At 32.6% G+C, this 18,757-nt stretch overlaps 1 protein-coding gene across 1 annotated transcript in view; it reads left to right on the top strand.

Moving 5' to 3' along the window:
* The first annotated feature begins 6,583 nt into the window (after positions 1-6,583).
* LOC134695230 (thyroid hormone receptor beta-like) overlaps positions 6,584-18,757 on the top strand; it is a 28,054-nt gene continuing 15,880 nt past the window's right edge. Inside the window, exons 1-2 of the mRNA XM_063556442.1 lie at positions 6,584-7,079; positions 18,007-18,125. Of these exons, the coding sequence (XP_063412512.1) occupies positions 6,806-7,079; positions 18,007-18,125 (393 nt within the window). The 5' untranslated portion in view covers positions 6,584-6,805. The remainder of the gene's footprint in view (positions 7,080-18,006; positions 18,126-18,757) is intronic.

The raw sequence follows: 18,757 nt of genomic DNA, 5'->3' as shown, positions 1-18,757 counted from the left end.
TAAGGTTCAATAAAAGTCGTCTGTCGCGTTACGTAATGTGACGTAAAGTAACGGAATAACTAGTTACCTGTCTATTCCGTAACCTGGTTGCCAGGTAAAAACTGAGAAATGTAAACACAATGTATAAACAAATATATCTATTCTGGTATCTTTGATGAGTTTATTCAATGAAGTTTTAAATAAATTCAATTTGTAAAGTGGATGAAAAAAAGAGAAAAAATATTTCTTCTTGGTCAGTTTTATTGAGAAAAAAAAATAAAAAAAAATACGTGAATTTTAATAGTCCAGCTCAATGCCCCTCTTCCTTGTAAGGGACGACATCAAAACGTTCAATGAAGGATAAAAAACTGAAATCACATAGTTTTTTTCACTGACCCCCTACCCCCCTCTTAACTTAATTTGGGAAAAAATGATTGACCCATATGGAAGTATGTAAAAATCAATGTCGGGAAACCAAATCTTGCAACAGTTCAACCCCCCACCCCACCCAAACTATTTGAACTAAGTTTTTTTAATTTTTACATTGATCTTTTGATGTCGTCCCTAAAGCGTTTGGAGTCAATTTTGTGATTTAAGCATGTGTTTTTCATAAGTTTCCGTTTCCTAGTTAGTAGTTTTGGGGATAAACAGGCACGAAACTCTTTCAGATAATCCATCTTGGAGCAAACATCTTATTCGTCCATTTAAAACAAAACTTATAAATTATACCGGGAGAAAAAAAAATGGTTCAGAAGCTCAATCATGGTTACATTCAATATTGTTCCCTATATTTCAATGGCAAAAGACTATTTATTCTTTTCATGTAATTTTCCCCCTAAAATTATTGAAATCAAACAATGCATTGTCCCTCTCTTTCCATCTTTACTATTATGGTGTTGCATTTTTTTTTTACGTTTAGTGGCAAATACTATATGTATAAACTTACTTCAGCATCGCAATCGGTACAGTTTGAATTTTAATGTCATGGTCGGGGACGGATATAAGACCTACCACACAAGATCACAACACGTTTCTCCGATGCCAACGCGGTGCAGTTGGCTTTTACATGCTTGTCAAATAATAATTATATCGTTGAAAGTAGATAGTTCATACGTGGTGTGTAGTTTTTATTTATTTATGGGAACAATTGTGTTAAAATAAAATTGAGAATGGAAATGGGGGATGTGTCAAAGAGACAACAACCCGACCAATGAAAAAAACAACAGCAGAAGGTCACCAACAGGTCTTCAATGTAGCGAGAAATTCCCGCACCCGGAGGCGTCCCGAAGTTCAGCTGGCCCCTAAACAAAATATATATATACTAGTTCAGTGATAATGAACGTCATACTAATTTCCAAATTGTACACAAGAAACTAAAAGTAAAATAATACAAGACTAACAAAGGCCAGAGGCTCCTGACTTGGGACAGGCGCAAAAATGCGGCGGGGTTAAACATGTTTGTGAGATCTCAACCTTCCTCCTATAACTCTAACCAATGTAGAAAAGTAAACGCATAACAATACGTACATTAAAATTCAGTTCAAGAGAAGTCCGAGTCTAATGTCAGAAGATGTAACCAAAGAAAATAAACAAAATTACAATAATACATGAATAACAACAGACTTCTAGCAGTTAACTGACATGCCAGCTCCAGACTTCAATTAACTGACTGAAAGATTATGATTTCATCATATGAACATCAGGCACAATCCTTCCCGTTAGGGGTTTAGTATCATACCATCATAACATATATGAGAAGAACATAACCCGTGTCATGCCAACAACTGTTTTTAAAATAAATGTGTTTAGTTCCATTGCAAAGACCTAATCAGTGACTCAATATTAACGCCAAAATATGCAATCTTTAATGACTTGACAACAGTATCGTAATTATATCCTTTCTTGATAAGTCTATTTAAAGGTTTTGTAAGTTTCTGAGGTGAATACTGACTCCTTTTACACAACACACAAAAATGTTTTTGTGTGTGTTTTATTGGTTTTTTTTTAGAAGATTTTTTATTGAATGATTGTTGTTTGTCACATGCTGGCTTAGCTTGATTGACCTTGCACAATATACACTTTTTTACCTGTTATTTGATTTTGCTTTTCCGACGTCCATTTTCTACATACATTTAAGTTGTTGATTTCTCTAAAACCAAGGATGTCTTTCCACGACAGTTTTATGCAATGTAACACCTTAGGAAAAGTTGTTGAAAATCAGCACGCTGCCGATTCTAATTTATCCTCTTGTCAGACTGATAGCTAAGATTTTTTTTATAACCTTTGTAAGGAAATTGCTGACTAAGTCGTTCATCATGACATGTACATTTGAAAAATAATTCATTTAGTAACAACAATTTTAATTTGTTCGCATACGCCCATTAAATCATAATCAACTTTAATTAACAAGTATACAAGTTGTTTGAACATCTCAGAATTCCAAATAGACAAATATTTTGAGAACGTGGATATTACAAATAAAACGCTTAATTGATCAAGTAATGGTGTCAAGGTCAGCAGTTTGAGATGATTCTTGGCAGCATGTTCAATAATAAACAGTCAAGATTTCCATCAATATAGCTCATTATTCCAAACATTACCGCACAACTTGCGATAAAACGTCAAAATAATGTGATTCAAGGCCCAATCCGGGGTCTTTTAGCTAATTATTACAGATAAGACAATCTCCATTAAATTAGTGGTTTATTTCATGTCCGTGTCGACCTTCTTATGTCCGATGAATGTTATATTCATTAATATTTGTCAAACTAGATAACACATATGTACATTAGCATACCATGGTTAATTTTAAAGTAGTTTTTCAACCGGGACATCAAGCCATCATCATCACAAAACTCCGCCAGTATCCTAGAAATCTCACTTTTTAAAAAGTAGATTCGCTCTGTCTCAGATTCAAGAAAGCTCTCATGTACACTCTCATAATTTTTTTTATAAAAATCTTAAAAAATTATATTTTTATAGGGAAGTTTTAAAATTGTGATTCTTGAATGAATAAATCTTTGAATACATGAGAGAGAATCCCTCAAAGCTTTATTTTAAAATCCTTGGTCGTGATTGAATTGTCAGTATATTTAGAAGTAAGTTTTTAAATTGATAACTTATACAAACATATAATTTATCATTTAATATTCAGTGGCGGATCCAGAGGGGGGTTCCGGGGGTGCGAACCCCCCTTTTATTTGGGCCGATCAATGCATTTGTATCGGACATATGTTTTGCACCCCCCCCCCTTTTTGCCCTGGGTTAGCACCCCCCCCCCCCCCTTTTGAAAATTCCTGCATCCGCCCCTGATATTAAAACTACCATAATGACTCATGCCACTGATATGACATCTATGTATAGGATCAGATATTAACACGTCGATGGTCAAACAATATTTTCAACAGACTAGTGTGCTTATTAAAAGTTATAGGGTGTTTTGCATAAATTATCTCTACCCAGAATGCATCCCAAAATATTTAGCCATTGTTTTTTTGTTACTTATAATATAGCAATCTCTCTCAAATCCCGTTTTAATCATAGTTGGAAGTTTGGGGAAAACGTGATAGCCTTAATTTATATCGGACTACTGGTCCATTATATAGCCGTCGGAATATAAAGTTCGGTTTTACAATTTTCTGATCAGTATATTTATGAGTCATTTATCGAATGGCTCGCAGACTATACCACGAAGTTTGTTATTTAAGTTTTGCATTCCTTTGCTGCTATGTATTACATACCAGTAGAAGAAAATTGATGTTATTGTTAGATAGATTGCTTTATGGCGGTTTGCAGAGCCCCTGCAGTTTTTAATAGTCCTGACTGGACATTATATGCATATGTTTTTGTTTGTTTGTTTGTTGGTTGGTTATTTTATTTAGTACCACCCCTTTTATTCGTATTTTAGACCAGAGACATATATATCTCTGTTTAGACTGATAAAATTCTCTTCTTCTTACATGTTGGTATTGAATGCTGTATTCATCAGTACTTCAATGATTGAAATAATAATTATTAAATTTATGTCCATAAATGGATACGTGCATTCGTTGGACTCGTGATAGCAAGCTCGTTCTTTAAATTGAAGATACAACTAATTTTTTGATAGATAAAGTCAAAATTTAGAGCTGTTATCGAAATTTCGAATTTTAAATAGGTTGAAATAACTGTAACAAGTAAACGTCTGTCAAAAGAACCATTACAAGATTTAGACCCCGTTTACACTAACAAAAACAATCGAAGCGCGATCTGGTCTTTTTAAGATCGAGTCAAATAAAAATCGATTCAAAATTCGTTGGCAGTGTAAACGGTGTCGAAGACGTAAATGAAAATGAACTAATACAAAAGCTGAAATTCAGTTTCAGCGAGTTTTTAAAGTTAATTTCAAAATACCGTGATTTAAAAATTATGTTGAAATTTCGAATCAGAAATAAAAAAGAAATTTCAATGCTGTTTTAATTAATTAATCATTACCATGTTCCCCCTATAATGTTTATGTTGCATAGGAGACCTATATATGTATACCAGATATCGCATTGTCAAGAATTTTTTTTGCCGGAAAGCAGTCCTTTCATAAAAAAAATTATCCACTGTATGACTGTACTCTTGTATCTTTCTGAACAATTGGCTCAAATGACAGGTTTCGACTATTTAATGGTCGACGTCAGATTTTAAATTGGCCTGATTCAAAATATCCATTGTCCATTAAACGACTGACCTAATCGTAAAATTAAGAATGGTCATTCTTTGTCCAACACGAAATGACAGATGGGAAGGAATACAATTTAGACATCGCAACTTTTTTTATGACAACAAGTACAGATAAACACTAAAAGAATTAAAGTTATTTTAACATAGTAGAATATCAGAAGTTTCTTTCGATAATCCTCTAGTGAATGTCTGCTTCTGAGTTCCTTCTAGCTAGCTCATCTCCTCATGGCCAAAATTCAGCAGTCGTAACTGAAAAGCCGAACTTCAGGCGTCTTGATATATATCAGTGTTGGGTGCCGGGGTTCAAGGATGAAGTTTAATTATTATGGCTATTAAGCTATCTACACTATAAACACCAACCTTATGTCCATGATTACGAACAATTCAAGGTTTTGTAAATAGTTTATTTATAATAATAAAATTATCAATGATAATTCACGTCAACATAGAAGTCGAAGTGCGAACAAGTCAAGTTATTTCAGCAGAATAATGCCGTTTCCTCCCATGAAACAAATGTCATGATATTAGATTGTTAATGTCTCTATCGGTTTTTTTCTCTAATGTCTTCCATTTCACGATAATTGATAAGAGGTTGCATGTGATATTGTTAACGTGAATATACAAAAAAAAGCAAACGAATAAACGTAGTTAGTGTGTAAAGATTGTAACCTTCCTGTTCCATTGTGAGCACGGGACGGAAACGTTATCCCGATGAGAATGTTTTGAGAATGTAAATTGGGAATATGACAAAAAGACAACAACCCGACCAAAGAGCAGATGCCAGCCTAAGGCCACCAATGGGTCTGAAACGCACCGAGAAATCCCGCACCCGAAGGTGATTCTCGTCTGGCCTCTAATAAAACAGTGTACTTGTTCAGTGAAAATGGCCTAGCAGACACCTGGTTACGTATCTTAATATAATCATTCCAAGTTTTTTCAAAAGCAATTGGAATTACATCTGACTTACAGTTTTCAAAAGCACTTATACTTTCTTTATATATTTAAAACCATGCGTTTGAGTGTGGTAATTCGTACATGTATAAAAAGACCAAATGTCATATATCTGTTATAAACGCTTTAATGCATTTCTCTTTTTTCTGATATTTTATCTTTTAGTACTAAAACAAGGTGGAGAAAATAAGTTATTAAGAAAATAATCTATCATGATAAAAGCTCCTTATTTTAAATACGTATCTTTCCATAATACTTAATCAAGTTTTTTGTTGATCTAGAAACCAAAACAGTGTACAAATATGAACAACATATTTACAATTCTCGCCGGGAGAACGTGGTTTGGTTGTGGTTTATTCATTCGTAAACTGTGTACCGTTATGATCAATTGCGTAATTTTGGTTATTAGTTTATTGTTCGCCCATTTGTAAATATTTAACCTTTAACCCTGTGTAGTCATTATTGATTATATCTACGTCTGGTCAATGTAATACCCTTTGTCCTTCCATGGCCTTAGCTGGTCAGGCGAGTCCATTTTTCTGGATCGGAAATCAACTAAAATGTGTTAATGATAAAAGATAGAAACAAAAGTTGCTATACAACATGAATACCAGCTCTTACATTTTAGTACAGAACATTTTAGAATGGACAACCGGCCATTGGTTATATGTGAAAATATCGGTTAATTATTAAAACGGAGGGAATAGTCCATTTTGAGAAATGTCAAGGGGTAAATACACCGCTTCAAAAAACTGACCACAGCATTTTTATGAATACTTTTATTCTAAATGTGCATAAAACTAACAGAATTCATTTTTTTCTTACATATTTAAAATAATAACATGATATTAAATGATATTGATACAAAAAAGTGTTAACACATCTGACCAATCAAAACATGTTACTACCTGCCCACCCCTATGCACTTTAAATGCCAAGTTCTACTATTCATCTGTAAAACCGATTACATCACGGACACTGGTCAATAGTCAAGAAGGTGACCACGACACTAGTACCACAAATCGATTAGGTCAGGTCAAGTTAAGTTATTAAATTTTGTGTGCAAGGATGTATAGCTGAGTAGAATGTTGGAGTTATGTGTATGACTGTTGACGAGTGCAAATTAACTGACCGTAGCTGACCACCATAGGTCAACATAGATAAAATGGACAACAGAATATATTCAAATATGAACTTTATGAGGAATATGCACAGTGATATTAATGCTTATGCGGACCCTATGCGTTTTATGGTGCCAGAAACTCCTCAGCAATATGATATTCCGGATGATAATGGAAATGATACCACTGTAAAATACGGACCCGTATCCACCCCTGACTCAACCGCAAGTGGCGAAAGTTTTCCATCGTCTTCGTTTTCATCAACTTCATCTTCATCTTCACAAGAAGAAACGAAACACAATAAAAAGCGGAAAACAGGTATATAGAATCGATAGGGTTTTCTGTGAATTTGTCTAATGATATATAAACAATATGTATTATAAGAGGGCGGTAAAGGGGGTCATGAGCAAAGGAAGAACGTTAAATCAAAATTTGATTGCACAATTAATGGATGTTGGGAATCATTAGTGCATTTGTATATATGCTGCTAAGTGAATTACACTCTTTAAAAAATACATAAATGAAATGAAAAATATGAAATTATTAGAAGAAATTATCCAACCCCTTATCACATGTATACTGAATAACAAGGATATTTTAACCAAGTGAGGTTATAGATTAAAGAAAGCTTTATGTTCATGGCAAATATTGAACGAGGACGTATTTGTTGCAGAACTAATTTTAAAGCTTCATTGGAATTGAGCATAGCTAATAAATTTCTAGCTAAACTACTTCATTAAAAATCTTGAACTGTATAAAGCACTAATATTGTTTGTGTATATTTCCTCATTTCCTTATGTTCTGCTAAAAGATTTAATTCTATACAATTTTATTATGACCAAACGATGGTGCTTGCTTTCCGTCGAGTGGCAAACATTTGGTGCATATTCAGGGAGAATAATTAAACAAACTTTCTATCAAAGCATACATAAAACAGGTGTATCATTTTGGCATTGATTTAACAATTAACCATAATATTAATAATGTAAAACAAAAAATGTGTAGGGCAAAAATTAAAAAAAATATTTGTTTTTATTCAAAATTTTATGCCTCAAAATGCGTACCTCAAAAGTGTCTTCTTAACATTCTTTGGAATTGAATTGTAACAAAATTGCATGTGGCTTCCAAACTTTAAGTAAACATTTAGAAACAAAAACAATCCAAAGTAGGAAAACCCTAAACAAACATCTGTTTTTACCCAAGTTTAAAATGGCAAAACAATTTGAAGGTCCAAGAAGGTAAATACATTTTACATTTGATCTATACATTTGCATGTACAGTGCGTTTAAAATAATATTGAAAGTTCCATACTAGTATTTTATACATATCAGAAAGACATGAAAGAGTTGTAGTTTTAACAAGGTCATTTGTTTATGTAATTTTTTTTCTTGAAATCTAGTTTGGTTTCATTTTTAGTATAATGGAAAGTAAAAAAAGCAACAAATCTAACTTTCAAATTAAAGTACTTAAAAACTATCTGTATAATTTACACAATTTGTCATTGAAAGCAATATTAGAACCATATTAAACATGTAAATAAAAATGTGAAAACATTTCAAAAAACACATAAAAATTTCATCTTATATTTATAAATGTAGAATTTCAATTTGTCATTGAAAGCAATATTAGACCCATATTAAACATGTAAATAAAAATGTGAAAACAAAATATAAAATTTCATCTTATATTTATAATGTAGAAGTTGAGATGTTGCATACTTATAAGATGTACACTGTTCTCGGTACATGTACATGTATATGATACATTAAACTATGTAACGTATATAGATGTACCCTTAATTTAACGACCCGTAAAAAAACGGCTTTTTGTTTATCGTGGTACTTGTACATGTTGTAGTACGCTATATTATTCAAAGTAAATTTCCGAATTTTGGACCCAGGTAAAATCATAAACTCTGACCTATGTTTATTTATTCAGAAAATTTACATAAAACACGAATGTTTTACGGAATACATCAAACGTAGAATGAATGATTGATTCAAACTCTACATCGTATACGCCTTCAGGTTGTAAAACACCAGTGTTGTTGAAGATTATGTTGAAAAAGTACTGAGAATTAAAAGCAATCGTTTGTCTGTTTGTATATTCATTAGTTATCACATAACATCAAGACCTCCATATAAACCACGGATTTCATTTCTATGCAACTTACACAAATATTTACTAATTGATGTCGCAACTATCTACTCTTTTTAATGTTTCCAAAATTGTTCAAGGGTTGTCTTATATCAAAGACTAATGTCTGCTATACATTTAGGTCCATAGGTCATGAATTTCGATTTCTAGACAACTTTTTTTATTGATGTACACTCTACAAGGTCACATTTTTTTCGTGTAAAGAAGTCAATATCTAAACAACGTCATTCTATTCCCAATTCATATTCACGCAAAATGAGACAATCCTAAAAAATAGATTTCAAGTTATTAGGAAAGTTTGAAAATGATAAGATAAGAAAATTATCTCTCAAGGAATAGAAAACTCTTACGTTTGTATGCATTGCAAAATATTATGATTTCCTTGAAACTTAAGCAATTTTCACATGTACAGCTAAAAACTTACACTGAAACATAACTGTTCTATGCCATATTTTAAGAGTTGATATAAAGGATTAAATGAGTAAAACTTTTTTTCACTGTATGCATGTAAACTCATCAAAACCAGGAATTGTAATATTCCATTTCTAATAAAAATTTGCATGAACATTTATTTTAAAATTAGAAAAAAATGGTGTTTCATCGTCTATCTTAATTCATTTTATGCAAAGACTTTTGCTGTTTTATTTTGAAATGTCGTCCATTTTCTTAAACCGAAATTATGGTCGTTGGTTTTAATTTTACAATTCTATACTCAGAATTTTAGTGGAAACACATTTTTTTTGTAAGTGGTGCAGACGAAGTTTCTGTACTTAGGTCAATACTATATTTATCCCTAAGGATGGCAATATATCTAGGAACACTATTTATTATCAGTAAGTTTTAGACATGACAGATTAAAGTGATTATTGATTATGTTGTTTATTAATGTATTGGCAATCGAAGTATACTTTATCGGTTGTTGTGTAATCGGATCGATCCGATAACAGGGGTCTAGACCTAGGGGTACACGACAGGATAACTAACATCGTGTGAAAAAAGGAACGTTGAGGGGTGGCAACACACCTCCTTCTCCCACATGCATTGGAGAGAAAGATGGGTCAATTCCCCTCCATCATCCACATATGTCATATATTAGAGAGAGAGATGTGTCAATTTCCCCTTCATATTAAAATGTATTCAGATTTAATAATTTGTTTACATTTGTTACTTAATTCGAATAAAATGAAAACATCATCCTAATTATTATGCTAATGTAAAATACAATAAAAAAAAAATACAAATCTTGTATCTTTGAAATATAACATAAACATATACACATGAAAACCGACTAATAATAACAAATGATCTATCCGTGTGTTCTTCTGAAGTGTTCGTTCTGTCGTCTGCTCTTTGATCTGTCCAGTATCTGAAATAAAGAATTAAGATCAAAGCGAAACATTCTATAAATGTTGCATAGAAATCAGTGTAATTATTAGAAAATTTAGAAAGTTGTGTAGGAGCTGGCACAAGCCTAAATACAAGCATCCGCGCAATAAGGCATATTACATTCTCCTTCCAGTAGAGGTGGAGTTTGGGACTCGCAATAAATCGTTTGTTAATTGTAATGTGCATTAGATAATAAGAGGCCAAAAATTGTTTCCATTGGAAATGCAGGGGAAAATACATTGAAAAATATTGTCTTGGCCGCCTTTTTTCATCAGCACCATTTAATACCCCACCCACCTACGATGTACCGATCGACCCGCATACATTCCTAAACATGGGTATTTCTATTAGAAATATCATTGAAACTAATTCCTGGATCATCTTTCCAAATACGCATAAATATTTTTGTGTATTCCCGTCATCTTTCAAACATATATTTAGGTTTGTGTATCCTCGTCATCTTTCCAAACACATACATGTATCACTGATGTTTTTTTTTGGTGTATTCCCTTTCCATACATGTAGTCCCCCACCTGGTACCCTTTGTTCATCAGACAAAAATAACCAGTCTAATAGATTTGCCTGAAGTCAAAAACACCAAATTATTACGTTTCTTTTATTATTTGTGCTATTAACACGATAGAAAAATATTTCATAATCATTATTGCCTCGACTAGACGTTACATGTTACCCTGTAATGAGGTCACGTGGGAAATAATGGCCGCTACTAACGGGCTCAATAATTCAACATATTACATTACTTATGTCAATAAAAATTACTGGTTCACCTCTTTTTTTTAAGAAAGACAAAAATGTGTGAATTCTCAATTTTATTAAGGTTACCAAATTAATATGTTGCACGATATATGACATAAGGTGTTTATCGTATTAGCGAATCATCGCGGCGATTCAAGTTAAAATGTCATGAATGTATTTTCAGCAATGTCGCAGCTGCTAAAATTATATAACGAAGAAATATGAGACGACTGCATATTTTGAATTTGTTGCATTGTTTGGTTTGGTTTTTTTTGTTGATTTTGTTTTGTTCAATTTTGTTGTCCTTTTTTTTTTTTTTTTAATACATGTGCATGCCGTTGATGTTTAATCTGGAAAGGAACCCTTGCAATATTAATATATGCGATACGAGAAATCATTTTAATCAAGAACTTTAGACTATTAGTATTTTTTTAGTGTGGCCTTGAATTGGGTCATTGTTGGTCTGAATTTGATGTTTATGGGACGTTTTGATTGCCGTGCCAGTTTGTCAAAAACAAAAAAAAAACACTCTAAGTTGTCATTAGATTTTACGTACGACCTTTTTGTACATGTACATATATAATTTGGCCTACTTTTAACATGTTTAAGTATCTTAGTTCAAAATTTATTTTTGGCGGTCCGTATTATATGTTTGCAGGAATATAAATATGAAACATTTTGGCATTTATTTCAAAACGAATAAGAAGCTCAGAAAAAAATATAAGTAAAAGAAAATTGAAAGAGATAGTCATTTGAAATTTAGTTTTATATATTATATTTGTAGTTCTTCGCTGTCTGTATTAAATGTTGTATTTGTGTTTGCTTGACCCATATGGGTGTATTTTTGCAAATAAAATTATCATTTATCATATATCATAATTATATTTTAAATGAAAAATTCAGTTCTAAAGAGTTTTATTAAAGCTACAATTCGACACAAGTGCAACATGGGGAAAGATTATGAATGAATTTATTTTCACAAACTATACACATAACGCGATAAGTGGGTGTTCACTTGCGTCTGACTGTTCTTTTGGAACTTGATGGTACTGTTTGTAGACCGTCATACCAATCTTCGATTTTAACCTTATAAGGTGATTAAACAAATAAGAATTATCTTGACACGTAGTTTCATTCCCCAAGCATCTTGCATAACTAAAGTACGTAGGAGTAGTGTGTGTAAAAATTAGCAAGTTACAAGTTTTATTTTGATATTTTTATCTACTTTTTAAATTCATGTTATAAATATTCAATCAATTAATCAAATTTATTACCACGATTTCACCCATATTCATAAGTTTCCCTCTAAAGAAAGAATCACTTATATGATAAATTTTGAAAAAATAATAATAATTTATTTATGAATTGAAAATATGACGTGTCTCTGAAATTTAAATCAACTTTTATGTCGTCTCGACCTTTTCTAGTTCTGAAAGGTCATAATGACATTTTCTTCTCATCAATGGGAAAGCAGCTGAGAAAAAGAATAAAGCCGACTCTGATCGATAAAGCAGACATGACAACCCCGCCATTAAAGCTCCGCAGTAAAAGATAAAACATCACGGGATCTTAACATGAATTGAATCAGTTATCAACGAAGAATTTCTAGGTCAAAACTGAATAAATTATATGAAATTTGTTTACTCAATTACTGGTCTGAAAAATAGAATTGAGGATTAAAGCTTTTTATGACAATCTTTTTATAACCATTGAAATCAGTCAGTTTCCCCCTTTATTTCAGTTTCGACAAGCGGATGCAGAGGCGGCATGTGCGTGGGAACCATCATTTTCTTCAGATTAAAAAAAACAAATTTCGACAACAATAATACTTCAACTGACTCATTTTTCTACATAAAACTCCCTAGAGTCGTTTAAAACACTTTGAATTACTGTTAACTAATTGTTTCAACGTCTTTTTAGTGGTTCAAAACGTATTTAATTAGTTTGCAAAATACATAAACATAAAGAAAACAATCCTATTAAACATACACATATCATATCAAAATACTGTATGTTGTGACCCCTTTCAATGATGCCCATTGTCATATGACTGTTTATGCATAAATATAAAGAAAAGTGACGTACGTGTTAAAAGAAATACTGAAAAAAAGCATCGACAAAAACAGAAAAGAAATTTTTGAATAACTGCATCAAAATGCATCAGTAAATTACCAACTTGTAACTTAACAGCGATATGCATTGTAAGCATATAATATGTACATCAGGCGGTAAATTACACCTACACACGAACAAGTTAAAAGGATTCACATTTTCAGTCTGCTTTTATGAGCAAGATGGAAGGTTTTGCCGGGTATTTTTCTGCTTTGACATTATCTTAGCAAATAGATTTCTTTGGAAGGAATTTTGGGATTAATTTATAACTGCTTAGTCTATAAAACTTGGCAGTCTATTAAATAAGTAGCCCATCTGTGATTTATGTTCTTCAATAACGCGTCAAGATAAATAGATGCAGCTGCTTGCATCCGTCATCACCATTTAGAATGTGATCGGTCAGTATAGGAAATGGTGATAGCAGATTTAAGTTCTCGTGTCAGTTGGCAATAGACAATAGAAATTCCTATGTATGGGGAACTGGTTAAAAAGTTAAAAATAATTTGAAGGCTTTTTTTTTAAAACTATCACGTCTAAAAATCTTCCTCAAAAGGCCTCAAATCTTTTGACTACTTGTATTTGGATTAACGAAAATAGTTTTTAAAAGTCTTACTTGAGGATAACTTATAAATCGTAAATATAGTTGCAAATATTAGTCTATAGACATGCTATCTAGTATATATTTATTTGGCATATTTACTGAGATTGACTCAAGCAATAACCAGTTACCCAACCTAAAGGTAGCTTAAATTTGCTAGCTATAAAATCAGGTTCAACCCACCATTTTTCCTTAAAATGTCCTGTCAGGAATATGGCAGTTGTTATCAAATAGTGCGTTTCTATGTATGTTGGAGTTTGTGTTTGTTGCACTTCAGTGTTCCTGTTGTTCCTTTGTTCTGCTCTTATAGTTAATATGTTTCACTCGGTTTTAGTTTGTTACCCGGATTTGTTTTTTTTTCAATCGATTTATGACTTTTGAACAGCGGTATACTACTGTTGGCTGCCTTTGTTTTGAAACAAAGTTTCCACTGGACGCACTAAAATAAGAAGAGGCATTCGTTTTGATGCGCGGGTGTACAAATATACGCAATCACGTGACTCTCTACTTTTTTATCGAGTAAAATCCGAAGCACATGTTAAAAAAATGCTAAGCATCCCATACGTCAAAACAGCTTATTCTCTTTTATCCGTTGCTTCCTGTCATGCCAAATTTTAAAGCATTGATAAAATTGATTTACTCTCAGTCACCTTTAATTCAAAACGAATTGAATTGCGTAAACATCTATCATTTATCTGTGGTGGGAGTTCTGGAGAAAACCCTTTTTTTCAAACTTAAAAAAAACCCACTTTTTTTTCTTCGATAAAACATAAATTGCAGACAGAAGAATTAAAAAAATCAATACCTTATTTTATTTTGTAATCAAATATATTCACCACAATATATCATAAAACATTCTGACACGACAACCTATGTAGTACGGCAAATAAACGTATTTGTATTTCTTTGTCTATCTTATGGGTTTCAACCGCAAAGCAGACGGTCACTAATGAAATCGATATGTGACTTTACTTATGGACATTTTATGGATAAGGCAGATGTGATATCGCATACTTTAATAAGTACTGGTCATTAATCAGATCGCCATCCTTCTCGTATTTGTTGTACTAAGTCCAATAAAACATGACGTCGCATTCTTATTTCATTTAATTTTTTAAGGGGAAACCGGGCTGTACACTGATAGTAAAGTAAAAAAATAAAAAGCCAAGAACAAAAGGGAATATCAGAAATCTAATAGATATAGAAAGTTTTGCCCCTATGGTCATACGTTAGATACCTAATACTGTAACAGTACTGAGGTAAACAACTAATATTCTTGCTGTTATTATATATAAAAAAGAAGATGTGGTATGATTGCCAATGATGTATGTATACTTTTAGTACAAAAAGTCATATTTTTTGTAACAGTATATGAATAATTCATTACATTACATTGAAAAGAACTAAATTCCGATTTAATCAGCTCATTAACATAAATTATAATAGTATAAATAGTATTTATGTTCAATTTGACCTCTATCTTTACTGTTAAATATATTTGAGTTATGTCCCTTCAGATATATATATATATATAAGAATAACATTGATTTTGATTGGATGTTTGCTTTACGTCCAGTGGCAAACATTTCATACACAATGTATCGACTTTGACAAGGGTTCTACAGGAGGTCGACAGAAGGCATCTAAATTACCAAATTTCTATAAAATTGAGGAAGGAAATGGGAAATGTCTATACCCATTCAAGCTTTGGGGTTTGATTTTGAATAAAAATATGATATATATCTACATCTTGTATGTAGATTGCTTATTTCTTAACCAATTTTAATGGTGTTTAATTCAAATTCTTGAATTAATGTGGTTCTTAAATTGCTGAACCTAACCGATTTTTAACATTTAGGATTTTGGACCCCCTTTATACATCAGTCCAAAGGGCCCAACATTAAACATTGTTTTATTTCGTAAAAAAATGAATAATTGGGGTTCTGTGTTTAACCGAATCTAACTATGTGTTTATAGATTTTTTTTTAATTTTATTCTCATTATCAAACATGTTCCACATTGAGGTGGGTCCAACATTATTAGACTTTGTTCTATTTCATCAAAATTTTAATTCTTGGAATTCTTTGATGTGCTGAATTTAGCCATGTATTCAGATTATTGGCCATAATAGGTAAATTTAAATCAGAAACTGTCTGAAATTTGTGCTGTGCCAAATTTAAATCTAAAATGATTCAGATATGTATGCAACTTGAATGTTGTGTCCATACTTGCCCGAACTATATATATTCAGGATTTATCTCTGAGGTGGTATCGTTGCTCCGTGTTGAGGGCGTGTCTTTGTGACTTTAGACAAAGAACAAAATAAAAACGCTGTTCCTTTTTTTTTTGTGTTTTTCCTGTCCGACATGTACTGATTTTGTTTCATAAATGGACTTTTGTTACCCCTTTTCAAATGAATATAACAAAACAAAATATTCTGATTCTTGGAAAAGAAATATTCCATTCACACGTAGTTTCAATTCTAACTATGCGAATTTTGTTTGCATTGAATATAATTTTCTTTCCTACTAATTTTCACTTGATCGGCTGCCCGCTTTTTCCTGGCTTTTTAACTTCGATCTCAACAGATCTTTGGTAAACTAACATATTGAGCCCGGAGTTCATCAATGTTCATAGAATCACCATTCCTCCATTGTTGACCTCACTCCTTGGAAAATTAAGTATTTCAACATCTGAATTGTCTTTCTGGTTTTTTTTAACGCCTTTTTAACAAGAGTTTCTTTTAAATGAAACATTGATTATAATGTTTGTTTTTGTCTTCGGTTGAGTTTTAGTTTGATTAGACGATTATACATTTTATATATATATATATATTTCTTGTACAAAAAAAATGTAAATCTACATTTTATCTTTACGATCTTTAACATTATAAATTAAATAAAACTTACCACAAGTTTGAGAGTTAATCCAATCTTCCCACTGTCAAAAAATGTGTAAGTTACGCGATGGTGTGTAATACGCTTAAATATTTAGAACGACACCTAGCGGTACTCTGCAGTCAACGACCGGTCACAGACAGCGGTCAATAAACTGCAATGATCGACTTTTTCTGAACTTTATAAATAAGGCAAATGAAAAAACGGTTATGTTGTTTTCGCGGGTTTCAACAGTATTATTGAATAAAAGATAAGACAATGTGTTTCTCATCCTTCCGAAAAATGTGTCAATAGGGGGTTTCATTTACTTATTTTGTCTACCTTTGAGTTATAGTATGATGTGTACTTTTGTCATTTCTCTACAAAAAATTCTAATTTCGTTTTAAATGAAGATATTTAAAAGGTTTGAATGGCTCATACCACATCATCTTCTGTGTAGTAACAATGAATAAGAAAGAGAACCCAAAATTGAGTCAAGTTTTTGGGGTTTTTTTTGTTGTTGTTTTTTTTTTTTTTATGGTTGGTTGTTCTTTTACATTTTTGTTTGATTTCGAACTTCATGCCAGTTAAAGATGCCTCAATACGCCACAAACGAATGAAAATGCAAGCTCAATATGCCAAAGTACGCAACGAAGGTATGGATTGGCATGCAAGCTAAATGTGCCAAAATTTGTTACGAACATTAGGGCATACAAGCTTAATATTCCACAATGCGTTACGAAGGTATAATTATAGACACACAAGCTAAATATGCCACAATACGTTACGAAGGCATGAACGTACAACCTACATATGCCACAATACGTTACGAAGCCATGAACGTACAAGCTTAATATGCCACAATACGTTACGAAGGTATGGACATACAAGCTCAATATGCCACAATACGTTACGCAGGCATGAACATACAAGCTTAATATGCCACAATACGTTACGAAGGCATGAACGTACAAGCTTAATATGCCACAATACGTTACGAAGGTATGGACATACAAGCTAAATATACCACAATACGTTACGAAGGTATGGACATACAAGCTAAATATGCCACAATACGTTACGAAGGTATGGACATACAAGCTAAATATGCCACAATACGTTACGAAGGTATGGACATACAAGCTAAATATGCCACAATACGTTACGAGGTATATAAGGAGGTTTATAAAGTAGAGAAGTGGAGGTAAAAAATACCACTTGAATACTGGTCAATTAAGGATTTTTCTATGCCCTGTTCGGCGGCATCCTGTTGTCCATTTTGTGCGTCTTGCAGCCAGTTAGTCCGTATGTAATTCCGTAATGACAATAAACGTTGAATTTTACATTGGTTTTTTTTCAGTAGGCACTCCGTACATCCCAAGTTACATGGACCTGAGTCAGGGTCCAGAACCATGCGTTGTCTGTACTGATGCGGCTACTGGGTACCATTATAGATGTATGACATGTGAAGGCTGCAAGGTAAGTGTATTACATACACAGGCGGTCTACTGGGTACCATTATAGATGTATGACATGTGAAGGATGCAAGGTAAGTGTATTACATACACAGGCGGTCTACTGGGTACCATTATAGATGTATGACATGTGAAGGATGCAAGGTAAGTGTATTACATACACAGGCGGTCTACTGGGTACCATTATAGATGTATGACATGTGAAGGATGCAAGGTAAGTGTATTACATACACAGGCGGTCTACTGGGTACCATTATAGATGTATGACATGTGAAGGATGCAAGGTAAGTGTATTACATACACAGGCGGTCTACTGGGTACCATTATAGATGTATGACATGTGAAGGATGCAAGGTAAGTGTATTACATACACAGGGGTCTACTGGGTACCATTATAGATGTATGACATAGATGTGTTTCTGAATTTGCATGTACCAAAAGGTTCCAAATCACAAAGGGAAGGCTGTAAATGAGGAAGGGGATAATTGACCCAAACGTACAGGAATTAGGGGCCATGAAGGAAAAAAAAGCATTTTTTGAAGTCGAAAGTCTATTTCTATTCAATTTCACATTCAATATTTGTACTTTGCATGAACCTTTTTGCACTTGCTAGAAAAAAGAAGCATGACGATTTTC

The sequence above is a fragment of the Mytilus trossulus genome, chromosome 13 (genome assembly GCF_036588685.1).
Source record: "Mytilus trossulus isolate FHL-02 chromosome 13, PNRI_Mtr1.1.1.hap1, whole genome shotgun sequence".
NCBI classification, from domain to species: domain Eukaryota; kingdom Metazoa; phylum Mollusca; class Bivalvia; order Mytilida; family Mytilidae; genus Mytilus; species Mytilus trossulus.
The sequence above is the reverse complement of the archived record's forward strand: the minus strand, read 5'-3'. Positions and strand labels throughout refer to the sequence as shown.